The sequence below is a fragment of the Telmatherina bonti genome (genome assembly GCF_933228915.1).
Source record: "Telmatherina bonti genome assembly, chromosome: 5".
In the NCBI taxonomy this organism is placed as follows: Eukaryota; Metazoa; Chordata; class Actinopteri; order Atheriniformes; family Telmatherinidae; genus Telmatherina; species Telmatherina bonti.
Window position 1 is genome coordinate 35,061,713 of NC_136623.1, and position 17,061 is coordinate 35,078,773.

The 17,061-nt window shown below is 43.6% G+C and overlaps 1 protein-coding gene across 1 annotated transcript; it reads right to left on the bottom strand.

The window, feature by feature from the left end:
• Positions 1 to 6,245: 6,245 nt before the first annotated feature.
• Positions 6,246 to 7,177, bottom strand: id4 (inhibitor of DNA binding 4; the record flags this gene model as incomplete). The annotated part of the gene is made up of 2 exons (XM_079240762.1): positions 6,246 to 6,293; positions 6,803 to 7,177. The coding sequence occupies 2 exons, from the start codon at positions 7,175 to 7,177 to the stop codon at positions 6,246 to 6,248; spliced, it is 423 nt and encodes a 140-aa protein (XP_079096888.1).
• Between the last annotated feature and the right edge of the window lie 9,884 nt (positions 7,178 to 17,061).

Here is a 17,061-nt window from a genome sequence, read left to right on the forward strand (position 1 = left end):
TTGCCTGTCTGTTTTGAGGCAGAGAAATGTAAACCAGGCCTGTTAATTAAGCTCATTAGGTGAACAGAAACCTGTCTGATTGGAGGCAGTTGGAGCCCTTCCGCTCCGACGCAGCAGCGGTATTTACTCACCATATTGGCTGTCTGATGGCTGCACCTCAGGGTCATGTTCTGTGACATGGTTGTTGTCCTGGTGCCACCCTTGCATGCACACAGCCTCGCGCTCACACACACACACACACACACACACACACACACACACACACACACACACACACACACACACACAGATCCTTTAAGGGGCTTGGCAGACCCCTGGTCCCCCCTCTCTAATCACTGTGTTCTCCAGGGGGCAAGCAGCCATTCTCGCCTCTCTTTGGAAAAGCTTGGCATTTGTCTGAGATCTCATTTCTGTAATTCATCGCCTGTCTCCCGGGAGCCAGGGTTGGCACTGGTGATGCCAAGTCCTCCCTCCTCCTTCCATCCCTCCAACTCTCTTTAACCCCATTCCTCCTCTCTGCCTGCATCTGTCCTTCTTCCTTCTCTTTCACCCCTGCCGTTGTTTGCTGTTGCCCTGGAAGAGGCTCTGGCTGAAGCTAAACTGGTGGCTGTACACACATTTAGTCTCCTACGAGTGTGTTTGATGGACGCTGGAGGCTCAGATCACATAAAGAAGTTGAGTGTGTTTGCACGCATCCTTCTTTCAGTGTATGAAGTGTCTATCAAGACTACTCAATTAAAATGAATCACCCACAGATGGATGATTGTTTCCTCATATTTTAACTTCATATATAAAAATATTGTACGTCTTTAACACAGAGCCAAATGGAGAAATAATTTGTGCATCAATTATCACACACAAATGGTGACAAAGCATGCATCAGTAAAAATGTGCATCTGCTGAAGGAGACGAAGGATGGCTGCTTACATTTCAAAGCTTATCTCAAAAGCAGCGCAAAGGAATCACATCAGACGTCGCTTCCTGTGTGGAAAAAAATGAGCTTAAATATTTAATATGTTCTATGAAGTCTGGCAGTGGCAGAAAGCTTCCCGCTTGCCTCTGAGTCTGCGAGGTACAGGTGAACTGCTGCATCTCACATTTTGTTTATGAGTAAACGGCTGTTGGTGGCAGGCATTTTAAGCTAATAGCTGCTTTAAATAGCTGCAATTAGCGAGAAGCATGAGATATTTAATCACTCCAGACCAATTAGTCTGTAATCAAGTAGTGTCCAAGAGCGAGCACGTTTTTGTCCTCCACTGTTCCTCTGCAAGCACCCGCCATATATTTCACTGTGAGCCAGGAAGAGCAGTGATTAACACGCAGGGATATAGGCCCCCGTGGAACACTGTAATGTGGAGTTAAATCAGGGAGAGAAGGAGGCGAGGCGCCACAGCTAAACCTGTTATTGCAGTTTAACATATGCAGAAGGTTAATTCAAAGCAGAGACGATGGCAAGCGTCTCCGTTTAATGTGTTTGTGTCATGCTGCAGTGTGCAATTTGGTAAAAATTAGGAGCTGGGCGTTTCTTCTGTGAGGAAAACAGCATTTGATTAGTTTTTCCCTTTTATCCTTTGCTACCATCAAGGCTAAACCTCACCCAGAAGAGGAGGAGAACAGAGAGGTGGATAATGAGAAAAGGGAGACTGAAACAAACTGTTTGCTATTTTATATTGTCATCTTTTGCAAGAAAGTCACGTTGGAAAAAAGAAAAAACTCAATGATGCACAAAGACAAAATGAGAGTGCACACATTCACACCTGTGCAAACAATCGGCTCCATGCGAGGCCCAGCCTGTCCAATGTTTTGATAATAATGATAGTGTGCTCTTAATGACATTTCCGAATGACTGCTCATTGGGCCGGCGTGTCTACTACCTCCACTGCGAGTGGAAAACAAGCTGACCAATGAGGCTCGGGCCTCCTTATCAAGCAGGATGTGATGCTTTCCCACGATCTGGAGCAGAGAGAGAGGAAGGCCTCAGGTATGGGAACTCCTGACCTCTTCACCGGTTGGTTGGAAAGTCACACCGGCAGCATGGAGCCTGAACTGCTGTCTGACTCCCCAGCAGGGATCATTTGGAAAATCCTGCAGCGTTAAACGCTGTGGAGATGCAGGAAGCAGTGGCTAATGGCAAGAAAGAGGCAACTGGGAGCCAACAGCAGAGTATTACTGAAGCAGAGATAACTAATGTATCTGAGGATGGCAGTGCGTTGTGGGTTAACATGGTGATCATGTAGCTGTAACCCTGCAGCTGGAAACAGGCCTTATAAGAGCGTCATGTGACGAGATGGAGAACCAGTCTGAACATATTGTGCTTGTTATTAAAGCATGAGTTCTGCATGTTTCTGCCGGGGGACCCCACATTTCTTCCATCCTAATAATGCAGTTTTATCAAAAAGTAAAAACTTCAGATTTTCTGTAAATGTAGAAGTGCAGCGGAAGATTTGAGCTTCTCCCTGAATCGAGGTCAGTGTGGGAAAAAAGATGATGATGGCAGCTAAATGCAGGTCAGCTGGGGTGACCGTGTCAGCTGGCTTTTTTATCGCCACTGAATTTATCTATAAAAAGAAGCATTTCCTGTAAAAAAATGCTTCTTTCCGTCTGTGCTGCAGAGTTTGAACCATCAGCTGCAAGAACCAGAGTATCTTTAATCATATCAGGAAGGTCTAACTGTCAAACTGGCCACCTGTGCTTCAACACATATTTTATCACTCACACAGACAGACACACACTCACATTTCACATCACAAGCACGCCGCTTGTCAAGGGCACGGAGGCCAGCTTTTTCTAACTGTGGACTATAAACACACACAGGTGGCCTGCATGGCCCGCTTACCCTCAGACGGCCACAGTGGAGGAGAAGGAGAGCCTGAAAGGTGTCTGCAGCACCAACTGACACCTCAGGTCTGGGAGCTTGTCAGTGTCAAACGACCACTTTTAACCCGCATCGGGCTCGTTGACGTGGGAACAGCTAAACAAGGAGCGGTGTGTCTGCAGGAGCAGTGAATGTGTGTGTGTGTGTGTGTGTGTGAAAGAAAGATACTTTCACCTTTATAGATGCTTGAAAAGCCTCAAAACTCATCAACCTTGTAGTTTGAAAAATGAACTTTCAAACGAACTTTCTTTTATTTCACGCTGAATGTGGGTTTAATTCATCTTTTGTGCTTCAGAATTAAAAACTCTTAAAGCATTACTTTGCTTTTAGTTTGCTTGTTAAAACAATTACCATTTTTCTTTGCTGAATATGTTATTGCTTCAGTGGAGAGATTTTCTTCCATCAAGGTTGCAGGCAAGGCTGCAGAGTTGTGCCGTGTGCGCGCTGAGTTAAAATAACGTGAATTCTTCTGCTTTGCTCTTGTTTAGCAGCTTGTGCCTCTTATGAGGCCGAGCGCTTCATGAGGTTTGTTCTGTTTAGTGAAAATGAGCACCGGTGCAGTTTTCTTTTGCTGTTAAGGAAAAAAAAAAACACCTGAAATGCACTGCAAAATCTAAGATTAAAAATCATAAATTGAGTACACATATGTTTACTTTTTTAAAGGTAAGATAATTCTTAGTTTTTATACCAGAGAATTCTTCTTGTTTTAACAGTATTTTTTACTTGTTTTTGGAAGGCTTGAAAAGCCACATTTTCTTGTTCTGTTGGCAGATAATTTATCTTATTTTAAGCAACATTTACCTCATTTTTGTACTTTTTTTTCTTGTCTTTTAAGGCTGAGCTTTTGCGGTGTATTTTTATACTTTAACAAAGAGACATTGTTTAAGCTGGCAGAATAATAAGTGTCTTGCTTCTGGCTAAACACATTACTTAAAGTTGTCTGTCAGAGCAAGAGGCCGGAGTCGGGTTTGTCTCTTGTGGTTTCAGACATCTATGCTCATGTTTGGGATGGGATTACAGGAGAGCTGATAAAACTAAAAAAGCTTCTGGATCCTGTAAAGCAGGTTTGAAGACGTTGCAGTTTGAAACCATACTGTAATAACTTGTTCCTCCCTTTATTTCTGTGTGAAGCTGAGCGAATGCATTGCGACTGTGTGAACATGCACCTCCCTCTTCATCTTCATCACTTGGCTTGACAGCACTAAAGCAATAAAACCAAAGAAGCCCCCTGAGACAAAACTTGAGACGACACAATTCTTCCTGGAAACTTTAATTGTTTTGACAACTCCTCACACACCAGTGAAGGTCAAGTCCAACAGTGCAGCTGACAGTAACGTACAAGTGCCCTCTCACACTGGCAGGAGGGCGGTGAGGTAAATTCGGTGTTGAATGTCATGGAAAATAAAGGCTTTTTGTTTTCCTTTTACATTAAAAATGGCTGCTTCATATCAACACAGACACTGCCTGTCCAAAAAAAAAAAAAAAAAAAAAAAAAAAAAAAAGACTGTTAATGTTCACATATTTCTCCAATTCATTATCAAAGTTTAATCATTTCCTGGTGTCAAATATTAACTTCTCAAGGAGAAGCTCAGATTGCAGAAATACAACAGTTGCAGTGATTTTTCAGAAACACGGTGAGAATTTCTCTTAGATTATATTTTTCACATCAGTGCAACAAAACAGAATCAAACTAAGCCGCCTTCTTCTTCTTCTTTTTTCTTTTCTCCAAGATCAAAAAGTACACCGACCCATGTGTCCCAGCAGGTCGAAGCTGTCGTAGTTAATAAGTACAAAACAATTCAAGAGAAAGCCGAGGAAGGCAAATAATGACGGAACCGCTGAACCCCAGCACATATCTACACAGAGAGGGCTGCTTCAGTGCACATTCAACATCTCTGCAACCAGCCGGACATGCTACATTTTCAACTAGTTCAAAAAACACTGCAAAGAGTTAACTGGTATCATGGTGTGAGGACATTATTGGCGGAGCATTAACCACGTTCATTCACTAAAGAGGGAACACAATATTTACATAACAACAAAGAGAAAAAGAGGTTTTAATAAAAATATTTCATAATTACAATAGTCTATTTTAAGCATATAAGTCTTCCTTTCACATAGAACATTTGTGTCTCTATATTTACAGTCTAAATCGTCTCCAATCAGAATTGTTCTTCTTTACAATATGAAACATTTTTAAGATAGTAGGGCTGAAATCCCTGTTCAGCACAAATCATCTATTTTAAACAATAGATGTCCAGAAACAAAAACAATTATTTTCGCTGTTTAGTAAAGCTTTAAACTGGAGCTGCTTTTAGTTACTCTTAAAGCACAATTCACACGCTGTTTTCGTAGCTGTTGTTGGATGAGTTTCCACAAAAATAAGGATAAAATCAAACTCTCAGCGTGGAGAATCAGTATTTTCACCTCTTAAAGGATAAAAAAAATGGTGAGGAAAAGCAAAGTGAGAGGAACTGAAACATGAGGACGATGAAGATGTCGACACACTGAGTCCTTGTTCGCTGGAACAGAAAAAAGAAGCTGATATGAATAGTGATTTTATTTGGGTTTAATTCCTCCCAGCGGCTTTTTTTTTCTGCAATCCCCTTGTGATTGTGCCTCCAGTTGGGTGTGAGTCCCTGGCGAAGCTTTGCTGGCTTTGGAGCGGCTCTGTGCGGCCTGCACACCTGTGGAGGGGATGAATAGAGGCGGGAGGAAGGGGGGGTGAGCTTGCAGAACTCCAGACTGACTGGCGCCACCGACAAAACAGAAGCCATGCTTGATCAACAACCCAAAACAAACCAGGTCAAACAACAACCACAGAGCTCCTCGGGCTGTTGGGAAAGGCTGGCGAGATTCTCAGAGACTGTCTCTCTCTCTCTCTCTCACACACACACACACACACACACACACCACGTGCACATGCTTTTAGTCTTATCCAGGTGTGTTTGGATTCACTTCTATTAAACTGGTTTTAAAGCCAGCCTGAAGACGAGAGTGTGTGTGACACAGAGGGGAGGAAGGGGAGTGTGTATGAGAATGAAAGAGAGGGCAAGCTGAGGTTTTAACCCTCTCCTCTCAGATTGCTACACCACTGACAGTTATTGCGCAAAAGCACAGCTGCCTCTGAGGTCGGTGCCAATTTCATGATCCTCCATTATTATTTTACCTGACATTTACTGGCCTTACTGGAGCTCTCCATGGATTGTCAGTTTACACCACATGCAGCTGAAGTAATCAAGTTAATGGGCGATCCTTCTGTGACCACCACTTATGGTGATTTCGTCTGGCCACATGTCACATTTAAAAGAAAATACATTTAGTGAAATGAATGTCATTTAAAGTCAACTTACCAATGCAGTGATGGCTCTCAGCGACATAAAACCGAGTCCTCTGGTTTCTTTACTAGTGACGTCCTCTGAAACATGAACAACAGAAAAGAAAAAGCTTGTGAAATATTCTAGTTCTCATTTAGAAATAAATACAAGGCCTAAATCCTGTAAATCAGATGATAATCAGGCGAGCAGCGCGCGATCCAGCCTTATCTCCTGTAATAAATTCTCTTATAGCCTATTGAATAACAAATTGCCCTTGTTGTGCGCAGTGGAGTGGACTGCAGGCTGAGGTACTTCACCAATCCCGGGATAACGTGGGCCTCTGACACACTGACATTATCATGCAAATCATAAAGCCCGCAATAAGAGTGCAAAGAAACCCGCATGAAATGCGCGTTTTGCGCAGGAATTTTAGGCTCTGGGATAAAAGATGGAAGGTGTTTTCTGTTTTATTGGGATTTTCTGTCTTCTGTAGCATTGCGAGGACAATGACACATAACAAGCACGACGTGCTTTGTCTGAGTGGGGGGGCAGAAATGTGGTCCTGGGAGGAAAACCGGGCGTCCTAACGGGGGAAGATCGGAGCTCTTACCTGGTGGTGGTCAATGTTGAGCACCGTGAGCGGCGTCCTGGTGGCGCTGGAGGAGGGAGCAGGGCAGGTCCCGGTCCGCTGTGGCTGTTTATGAAGAGAAGGGTGCGTCTCCAGGGCCAGCTGCAGGTCCAGGATGTAGTCTATGACATGCTGGAGGATCTCCACTTTGCTGACTTTCTTATCCTGCGGAATGGTAGGCACGAGGCGCTTCAGGCGGCTGTAGCAGTCGTTCATGTCGTACTGCAGGCAGAACAGGTCCTCCTCTTCCATCCTGCACCGGGCGATGTTGAGGCTCTGTTTGGACAGACAGTGCAGGGAGAGCTGGCTGCTGCTGGAGGAGGAGTCCTGGGGGCTGACTGGAGTCACAGCTTTCATCTTAGATAACCAACAGCTCAGTCAGAGCCAACAGAACAGAAAAGATAAATAAATAAGCACTACTACTGGTAGCAGGAGGTATATTCTGAGACAAAGCGGCGCTGGAAACAACTCAACGCGAAGGAATAAATACGGAATTCTGGTCTGTCAACACATCCCGTGGCTCGTCACAGTTCCTCTCACTTCAGCAGGCTCAGTGTGGGAGCAACGAATAGATTTCGTACATTTATAGAGGAGAGGGGAGGCGCCAAGCCAGCCGGATGACAGATCAGGGAGAGAAGCTGGTCAATCACCGGCAGCCCGCTGCCCACCGACCCGACAACGGAGCCGAGAAAAAGGCGTGTCTCTGTCTGTGCGCGCTGCGGTGGGCTGCCTATAGGCTGAGGAAAGGGCTGTGTGTGTGTGTGTGTGTGTGTGTGTGTGTGTGTGTGTGTGTGTGTGTGTGTGTGTAAGAACGAGAGAGTGGTTGAGAGTGAGTGTGTGTGGTAGAGAGAAACATACATACAGAGGAGGAGAGAAAGCGAGTGAAAGGAGCAGGCAAATGCGCATTACACCAGTCCCAAGTCCCAGCATCATGGCTCAGCATCGACCAGGATATGTGAGAGGTTTTATGACTGATCCAGTCACAGGTGACACGGTGGCTCTGGACAAGCTTCAGACTGCATGTGCTGAACCTCAAGCCAAGTTCCTGATGCGTAATTACGCATCGACTCGCTCCTATCGATCGCTTCAACATGAATCACCCCCAATATCATCCCAGAGCCTCCTGAGTCGAGCCACCTGCTTTTGCTGACTTTAGGAAATGAAATAACAATTTAGATTATACTAAAGTATTTAGTAAATTAAAATTCAAATGTGAACCTTAAAAATATTTATACCGAATTGTTCATATAACTAGTGATCTTAAAACATGTGCCAGAGATAGTTAGAAAAGGATTGTTCAATTTATGTAATTATTTAAGCTTAATATTCAACTTAACTTCTAGAACAAAAATATCTTAATGCGACATAAGACATGTTTTCAAAATAAAGTTTTGTTTTACATGTTGGAGCTAAAGAAAGATTGATGTTTTCTGTCCAGTTGCATCTTCAAGGCGGTCCAGTCTGGCGGGCCTCCTCGCCATTCCTTCCCCCAGCTGTGTGTTATTGTGCCCGCTACATTCCTCCGCTCTCCAGGCCGCTTCAGCCCCCCCCCCCCCCCCAGCCGCTTACTGAGCCGTCAGGCCGGGCAGACTGCCTGGCGCCACACATCCAACCCTCATCCATTCAAACCCAACTTTCTTTCTTTCTTTCTTTCTTTCTTTCTTTCTTTCTTTCTCTGTGTTAGCTGGTTGCCAGGACAACGCTGACTTGGGCTTACATTCAGCCCCTGTCCTGTTTTCCATGCAGGACCTAAGTGGGGGCCCTGGGGCCGCAGTGTAACAGGGATGACACCCAGCTCCACACCTCTGGAAATTTAACGCCCCAGACTTTATGGGAACCGCAGCATTCCTCTTTGTCATGAATATGGAAAGCTTTAATGGCTGTAAATGTATAGCCTATTTTCTCTCTTCTTTTCTTTCTCCGCCTCTGTTTTCTGTTGCCAAGGGAAGAGAGTGTCCTGTTCAGTCATGTCTGCAACAATGTTTAGTTCAGGGACAACTTCAGCTAAATAGTAATATGAAGTTTTGATGACAGCTTTTCAAACAGTGACATGGTGCGTGAAGTCTGTCTGTAATAATCGTTTGATGGAGGAGGTCTAAAAAAAAAAAAAAAAACACTGTCCGGCTTAGTGAAGTGATGATGTGTTTATACTAGTCTCCTGTTTTATCATTTTATAGATATTGATTGAAAATGATAACAAGTAAAATCAGGACACTGACTTTTACTGAACTGGAGCAAATGACCGTATTATTTAATAAAATCATAGTTGGTTACAGATGATGATGATTTGTGGATTGAAGATGCAAATAAAAAAGTTTGGTGACCCGTGAGAGAAACTATAATCACTATGAGGACATGGATCCAGGACAAAAGGCATAAAGTTGCAAAAAACTGCTTTGTTTGAGAATCGTTTTGTTTCCAGTTCTTTCATTTCACTGTTTATGAATCTGGATCCCAAAATGCATCAGATTTGTTTTGAGTGTTTTCTGAATTTTAGCATCAGAAAGGAGGAAAAGCTTTCCTCTGCGGTTTTCAGGCCACGCTGTGAAACAATTCATCCACAATCTGACATTTTATTCATTTAGGCAGAGCTGCTCATGGTACAAGAAACTTTCATTCATTCATTCATTTTCCTAACCGCTTAATCTAAATCAGGGTCGTGGGGAAGCTGGAGTCTATCCCAACAGTTGGTGAAAGGCAGGATACACCCTGGACAGCTCGCCAGTCCATCACAGGGCCACACAGACACAAACAACCACTCACGCTCACTCCTAGGAGCAATTTAGAGTAACCAGTTAACCCAACATGCATGTCTTTGGATGGTGGGAGGAAGCCGGAGGACCTGGAGGAACCCACACATACACGGGGAGAACATGCAAACTCCACACAGAGGCAACTACCCAAACCCCTCCCCAGCCAAGGATCGAACCAGTGACCTCCTACAAGAAACTTGTACACACAATTCTACAACTGACATTATTTCTTTCTGCTGCTCATTTTAGACAAAACTGCAAAGACCATGTGCAGAAAAACAGCGTAATAATCAGTGTTTTTATCATATTTTATTCTTATATACAACAATGCTCAGACCTAACAACAAAACCCCAGATGGAAACTAAAAAACTTGAAGGAAGCTAAGAGAGCTTTTAGGAGCAGCTGGCAGAGATTTTAGTGTGACTTCAACTGAGTTGTGATTATGGGAGCAAGCTCGCAGATCCACACTTCTAACAAGGGTTCAGATGAATTCTACGGTGCTGTCTGGGTGTCCAGGCGTCCCTGCAGCCTCTTTCTGGTCATGTCTTCAGACATGTTGACCAAGGTTGAGGTGAAATGTTTGCTGTGTTCTCTGTGTGGCATTTACATGTTAAGAAGCTGCACTTTGAGTCATTTTAGCTCAGCAACCTTGTTCTTTTTTGATTGCTTTGGCCTGTGTCGATGTCAACAGAACAATTCAGCGTTATTTGATACAACATGCAAACAGTTGCTCAGAACAAAAGGAAACCGAGTATGCATTACTTCTTTACCGATGTGTCTCTGCTTTCCTACGCAGCGGTGCCAACTCAGCTTCCCTGTAGGAATAAAGTGAAGGTGCTCGCTGGGGACTGATGCTCTGTAGCTGGAGACTCGTTAGCCTGCTGGATAGGTGATAACCTGAAAGGTCAACTGTTCTTTGTTGTGGTGACAGTGTGGAGATGGCAATCAAACTACAAGACAATCCAAAAAAAACCCCAGTTTACGCTTCTGAACCAATATCTGCGTACACATTTTTAGAGGCGGAACAAAGTGTCAGCGTGCGTCGTGCATGAACAGTTTTGTTTCTACAAAATACTTTTGTGGTGGGCCAAAAGCGCAGCAACCATGCACAAAGTGGAAACTGCATGATGGCCACATCTGTGCTACAGGCTTCCCTGGGAGTCCATGTGGAGTTGTGGAGTCAAGCTGCCCAGGTCAGTGTTGGAGAACATCAACCTTCAACAATCTTCATCGCCTCCATTTGTCAGAAACAACGACGCACTGCAGCCGATCATCCAGTCGGAGAGAGAGATGGCTGGAATCTGCCATCTCTCTTGGACCAGGACTCCTCCAGGACTCTGAGGCAGGGAGGAAAGGTCACGTCAGATCCTTCCAACCCCAATCACTGGCTTTTTATCCCTCTGCCTTGTGGCAGGGCTCCGTGGTCTATCAGCACCAAAACCTCGAGCTGCAGAAACAGTTTCTTCTCGTCTGCTGTTGGACAGAAGCTCCGGTCCATGCTGACACCTACCTACACATAATAACACAGCACACCACTGAGTTGCTTCATTTCACATTTTTACCCCATTTTACATTTAATTATTTACTTAAATCCCACCAGGTTGTGTGTTTATAATTTAAAACTGTAGTAAAAAAGATTTTTATGGCTTTAGATGTGAGTTTCTGCTAGTTGTGTGGTTGTGGGTTTGGTGGGAAAGCAGCGTCTCTTCATCCTCCATCACCAGCTGACACAGTTTAACCAACAGTTCCAGGAGAAAAGGAAGCTATATGTAAATAATACCAAACAGGTGGATTGACTTTCTGCTATTCTGGCTCTCTGGGTTGTGATGGGCGGTGACAAACTGTTAGTCCTGATCCCGCGTGTCCTATCAGGCTGCAGATGCCGTGTGAGCGCGGATCCGTCTGCGTGGCCCGTCTCAGACGTGGCTTTTTCTCCTTCTCTCCAGGTGACACAGTTTGCACAACATGCCTTATTCCCCGATGGCCTCAAAGCTAAACACAACAGCTCTCTGTGTGTCATTTACACAGGTGCATTCAGTGTTTACACTGCGCAACCTGAGTAACCATCCACACACGCATCCATACACACCTCCTTAAAAGCACACACACAGATGCACCACAAGAGCCACCAACGATACTGTTCCAGTGAGGTTAAATAAAAACCTGACTGGGTTTTTACTCGCTTGCTGTAAAGAAAAGAGCTCTAACAAGACGGAAATTGTGCTCCAGATGAAATCTCCACCTGGATAATTCTCTCCACAGGCAGGCCGATCATGCACGAGTCCACCTGCGGTGATCATGTTCAGCAGCTATGATCTATAATAACTGTCCTAAAAGTGGAAGTTTTATTCTGGGCCACACTCATTTAGGTCACCAGAAGTTCAGTTGGGTCTGGAAGCTTTATTTGCTGCTGTCTGCTTAGAGCCACTGAGAGTTCTGCCAGCTGCTGCTTTCACCTCCCCGTCTCCCACCTTGCTCATGTCAAACACTCCTGCTCTGCCAGGATGCTTCTTCTCTTCAGCTCTGTCCTGTTTGTACTCAAAACTGTGGCCAGATCCAGCAACATGTAGGTGCAGATGAGTGTGTGTGTGTGTTGGTCTATTTGTGTATGTATATGAATGACAACAGGTGCAGCTCTGTTGTACAGCTGCTGCCCTACTTGTTCTTTTAACCTGGTGAGGATCAGAACCTGATCTGCAGATTATTTCAGGTTCTTCTCTGTTGTAACATGTTAGTAGTAGTTTATAAGTAACCATATCTGGCTTAATGTACAGACACAAATCAGCTAAAACCAGCTAACGTCCACATGCTGGCAGAGAACCAGTACAGGTGAAAGTTAGACCTTAATACAACTGAACATACTTGTATTCAACTGCTGAACTGATTATAAAGGTTTTAATATGTTATATAGATTAAAGAAACCAAGCTGGGTTTATCTGAGTCCAACTTAAATAAGATTCCTGTTTGTTCATGTTGACACTGAGTCTTCCTAACGCAGAATATTAAGAGCTCAAAACATCCGCAGGTCTTCCTGAATAAGTGCAGTTGTACATGTTGATCTGTCTTTCCTGTCCTCTCCACCCCAACCAGTCGAGGCAGATGGCTGCCCTCCCTGAGCCGGGTTCTGCCGGAGGTTTTCTTCCTGTTAAAGGGGAGTTTTTTCCTTCCCACTGTCGCCTCGTGCAGCTCAGGATGGGGGATTGGTACATCGAGTCATGACACGATGTAATCAGTTGGTTTCTATTATAGAATATGTATGAATTGGCTCGAAATGATGTGTATGTTGATTTGTGTATGTAAAAAGCCCTGTGACGACATTGTTGCGAAGTGGCGCTGTACAAATAAAGTTGAATTATGTTTTACTTCACGCTTTGTGCCAGTTATCATGCTGCTCTTCTTAATTCCTCCTAAATAATCCGACCAAAGGATGGTTAATATTTCAATTGTTCAAAACCGTGTTCATACCACGGCAAGAAGTGCTCAGTCAGACACTTATGGTGCATTCACATCAGGATAGTCCGCTACTCGGTCCGATTGGGGACTCAGCTGGAGTGTGGTGTCTCCATGGGGACAGAGATCACGTTCTCATCACACTTCGAGTCAAACCATTAGAATAATATATCTCCATTCCCACCAAAGGTGGCGCTGCACTCGTATTTAGCAAACGAGAGAACAAGACCCACGTGAAGAAGAAAACTGTGCAAGTTAAACAAGGAGAAGAAACTATGGCTGTTTTGGGTTTTTATTGTGTCTTATGCAAGTATCCTTCAGAAATACTCTGCAACAATGGACGCAGTATGAACACCAGATGAGGCAGAGGACTCTTAACGCCATCGCTATGTATTTACCCATGATGCAATGCTATGCCAAATGCAAAAAGTAACTTGTTTTGTAGTCAGATTCCTGTATTTAGCCTGCTTGAAACAGACCGAGACCTGCTGTTTTCAACGGACCGAGTCCGCTTCTGAATCAGAATTTGTTTGGCACGTTCACATTTCCCCAAATGAAGTGGACTTTCCGAGCAACCAGACTTGGATTTAAATAAAAAAGGATGACGTGAATGTGCCCTTAGATGATTTAGCAGAGGCCATTTTGTCACCCTCAGTCGTCCTAAAGGTGTCTACCGTCTCACTCCCCATTATTCCAGTCCAAAACGTCCCTCCCCCACCACCTACCTGATGTGGCAGTCATGCTGAGACATGATGCTCATCCATCAACCATCCAGACCTCTGTGTGGACGATGAAATGTTCAGTGTTTCCATTCCTTTCTTACAGTGTTGCACCTTTTTAACACTTTTCATTTGCAAACAAAATGCTTCACATGTTGATCTCCTTCTTCTTTCTTCTCTAAAAATACCCAAAATAAAAGCGATGTTTAGCCAGGTAAAATTTAGAAATACATAAAACCATAAAGCCTTACAATGTTTAGATTCTTTTTTCTTTGTGAAAGTCTGGGCTTATTGTTTACTTATAACTGAAGTAAGTTTATTGTTAGTCATCCCTTTAATTAAGCTGATATCAGTCTGTGTTGGTTGGAGACCTCCAGGGTGCACCGAGACCCTCCTCACCCAGCTTTACTGTTTTTTTTATCTTATGTTTATGCCTGTATTGTTGTCATTAACCTTGTGTCTCTTGGTGTCGCGCTCTTTTCAGATAGCAGAGGGAGTACTAAGAAGCTAAATTAATGGTCTAGTCAGCTATGCAGAGCTAACGCTCAGAGTCTCCGTGTCTCTGGCTAAATCATTGTAGTGACTTGGAAATTCTCTTATGTCCAGAGATACGGATCAAATCATCTCCAAAGGGATCTATGTTCCGATGATACCCAGCAAAAATCAGATGGCGAAAAACATTAAAAGTCTTAAGGGATAAGTCTGAAAAAAAAGAAAAAAATAATTTATGCTGAATAAGTGTTAGATTGTGAAATAATGAACAGAAAATAAATAACTGTCATCTTCCTTTGATCAGATCTCAGCATTCAGCTCTTCCAAACTTTGTTCATTCATTTTTTTCATTCATTTTTCATTCATTTCCCTAACAGCTTAATCCAGTTCAGGGCTGCGGGGAAGCTGGAGCCTATCCCAGCAGTCTTAGGGCGAAAGGCAGGGCACACCCTGGACAGCTCGCCAGTCCAAACTTTGTAACCAAGAAAAACTAGAAATACATGTTATAGAAATGATTCTTGCTAAGCAGAAGCATTTCAGTTTGTTGTGTCAAGGATTAATTGTTCTACTCTGATGTACAGTTGTTCACATTTGCTTCTGTACTTTCAATGCAATGATATGAACAATTGTCAGATATTAGCTTATTTGTCTGCAAAGCTAACTATTTTCCTCTGCCGGGTTCGTAGCAACAATGATTTTAGAATCTTTTGCATCTCAAGTCACACAGTCTGCTCTTCTGTGTGAATTGTAAAGTGATGAGTGGATGACAGGATGTGAGCACACAGAGACAGAGAACGCGTTTGTGAAGAAATAAAATAACTTGGATGTTCCTTTCTGCTTCAGATGGAAGTTTAGGTTGTGTTAAGTTAAAGCAAAGAAAACCACCATGTGTCCCTGGCCTGCCACTTACCTGTCCTCTCACCCACCAACAAGTCGATGGATGCCTTCTTGTGTCACATTACTTTCTTTATCTGTGCAACTTTTCATGTAAATTATTTAATAACAAAACAGTTGATTGGGACATTGTGAACTGGTGCAACATTTGCAAATGTTTCATGGAGAAAAGTTCCTGAGAATTAACTTCAAACAGCTCAGCAGACATGCAATGGCCCTGCAAATGAAATGAGAACGAAGGAAGATCCCCACAGCAAACAAAGAAGATTTCAATTTAAAGACTGAGTTTGTGTGTTAGGGAGTTGATGAATGAGATGCTCAGAGAGGCTGTAGATAACTACCGACTAGATGACTGATTTTTATTGCACCTGTATCTCGTGATGTATTTACTGCAACTTCACCTCGAGATACAACATAATCCTACACACTGATGCCTTAACGCTGCTTTAAGAACAGAGTGAATGTGTTTGAGCAACCTTCATTCCCATATTAAAACATTCTGCTATAATATGAGGTTTTAATCAGCTCTGACTTTGTATCCATAGGATGTGACATCATGGCACATATGTTCAATTTACTAAGGATGCTGCAGTTTGGGAAACATACATAAATGTATATGTATATGTATGTTTCCCAAACTGCAGCATCCTTAGTAAATTGAACATATGTGCCATGATGTCACATCCTATGGATACAAAGTCAGAGCTGATTAAAACCTCATACTATTATATTATATTTTTTATATATATATATATATATATATATATATATATATATATATATATATATATATATATATATATATATATATATATATATATATATATATATATATATATATATAAACTCCTCCCTCACCCACCCTTCACCTCTCAAGCTCGGGTTCTCTACCAGAGTCCTGGGAGCTTGAGGGTCCTACGCAGTATCTTAGCTGTTCCTCAGACTGCGCTTTTCTGAATGGAAATGTCTGATGTTTCACCAGGTATCTGTCGGAGCCACTTCTCCAGTGTGGGGGACACGGCCCCCAGTGCTCCAATCACTATAGGTACAACCGTTGCTTTCACCCTCCAGGCCATTTCCAGGTCTTCCTTGAGGCCTTGGTACTTCTCCAGTGTCTCATGCTCCTTTTTCCTGATATTTCCATCACTGATCACTGGGGATGGATACATCAATCACTACGGCTTTCCTCTGCTGCTTATCCATGATCACCATGTCCGGTTGGTTGGCCACCACCATTTTATCTGTCTGGATCTGAAAGTCCAAGAGGATCTTAGCCCTCTCATTCTCCACCACCTTGGAGGGAGTTTCCCACTGGGATTTAGGGGTCTCCAGCCCATATTCTGCACAGATGTTCCTGTACACTATGTCAGCTACTTGGTTATGGTGCTCCATGTATTCTTTGCCTGCCAGTATCTTGCACCCTGCTGTGAGGTCCTAGATCTTTTCAGGGGCTCCTTTGCATAGTCTGCACCTAGGATCCTGTCTGGTATGGTAGATCTGGGCCTCGATCACTCTGGTGCTCAGGCCCTGCTCCTGTGCTGCCATGATTAGTGCCTCTGCGCTGTCCTTCAGTCCACCCCTCTCCAGCCACTGATACGACTTGTTTATTTACTTGTTTAGCGGCTGGGTGGCTCAATTGGTATAGCATCTGCCTTGGGTGCTGGTGAACCGAGTTTGAATCCAAGGTAACATGGTGCTAGATAATTACATAACTCCAATGCAACGTCATCCTGTTGGGTACTTGGGCAAGACCATTAGAACTACTGCCCAACTACCTCATGATGAGTGGAAATAATGAAGCTGACATACCGGCTTAGATGACACCCGGTCAAACAAGGTCTGCATCACACACCGAGGAACCAGGTTGCTGTTATCACAGCTTGGCCAACATAACACCAAGGGCAAGAATGAGACACCATGGTAGAGGAGGTT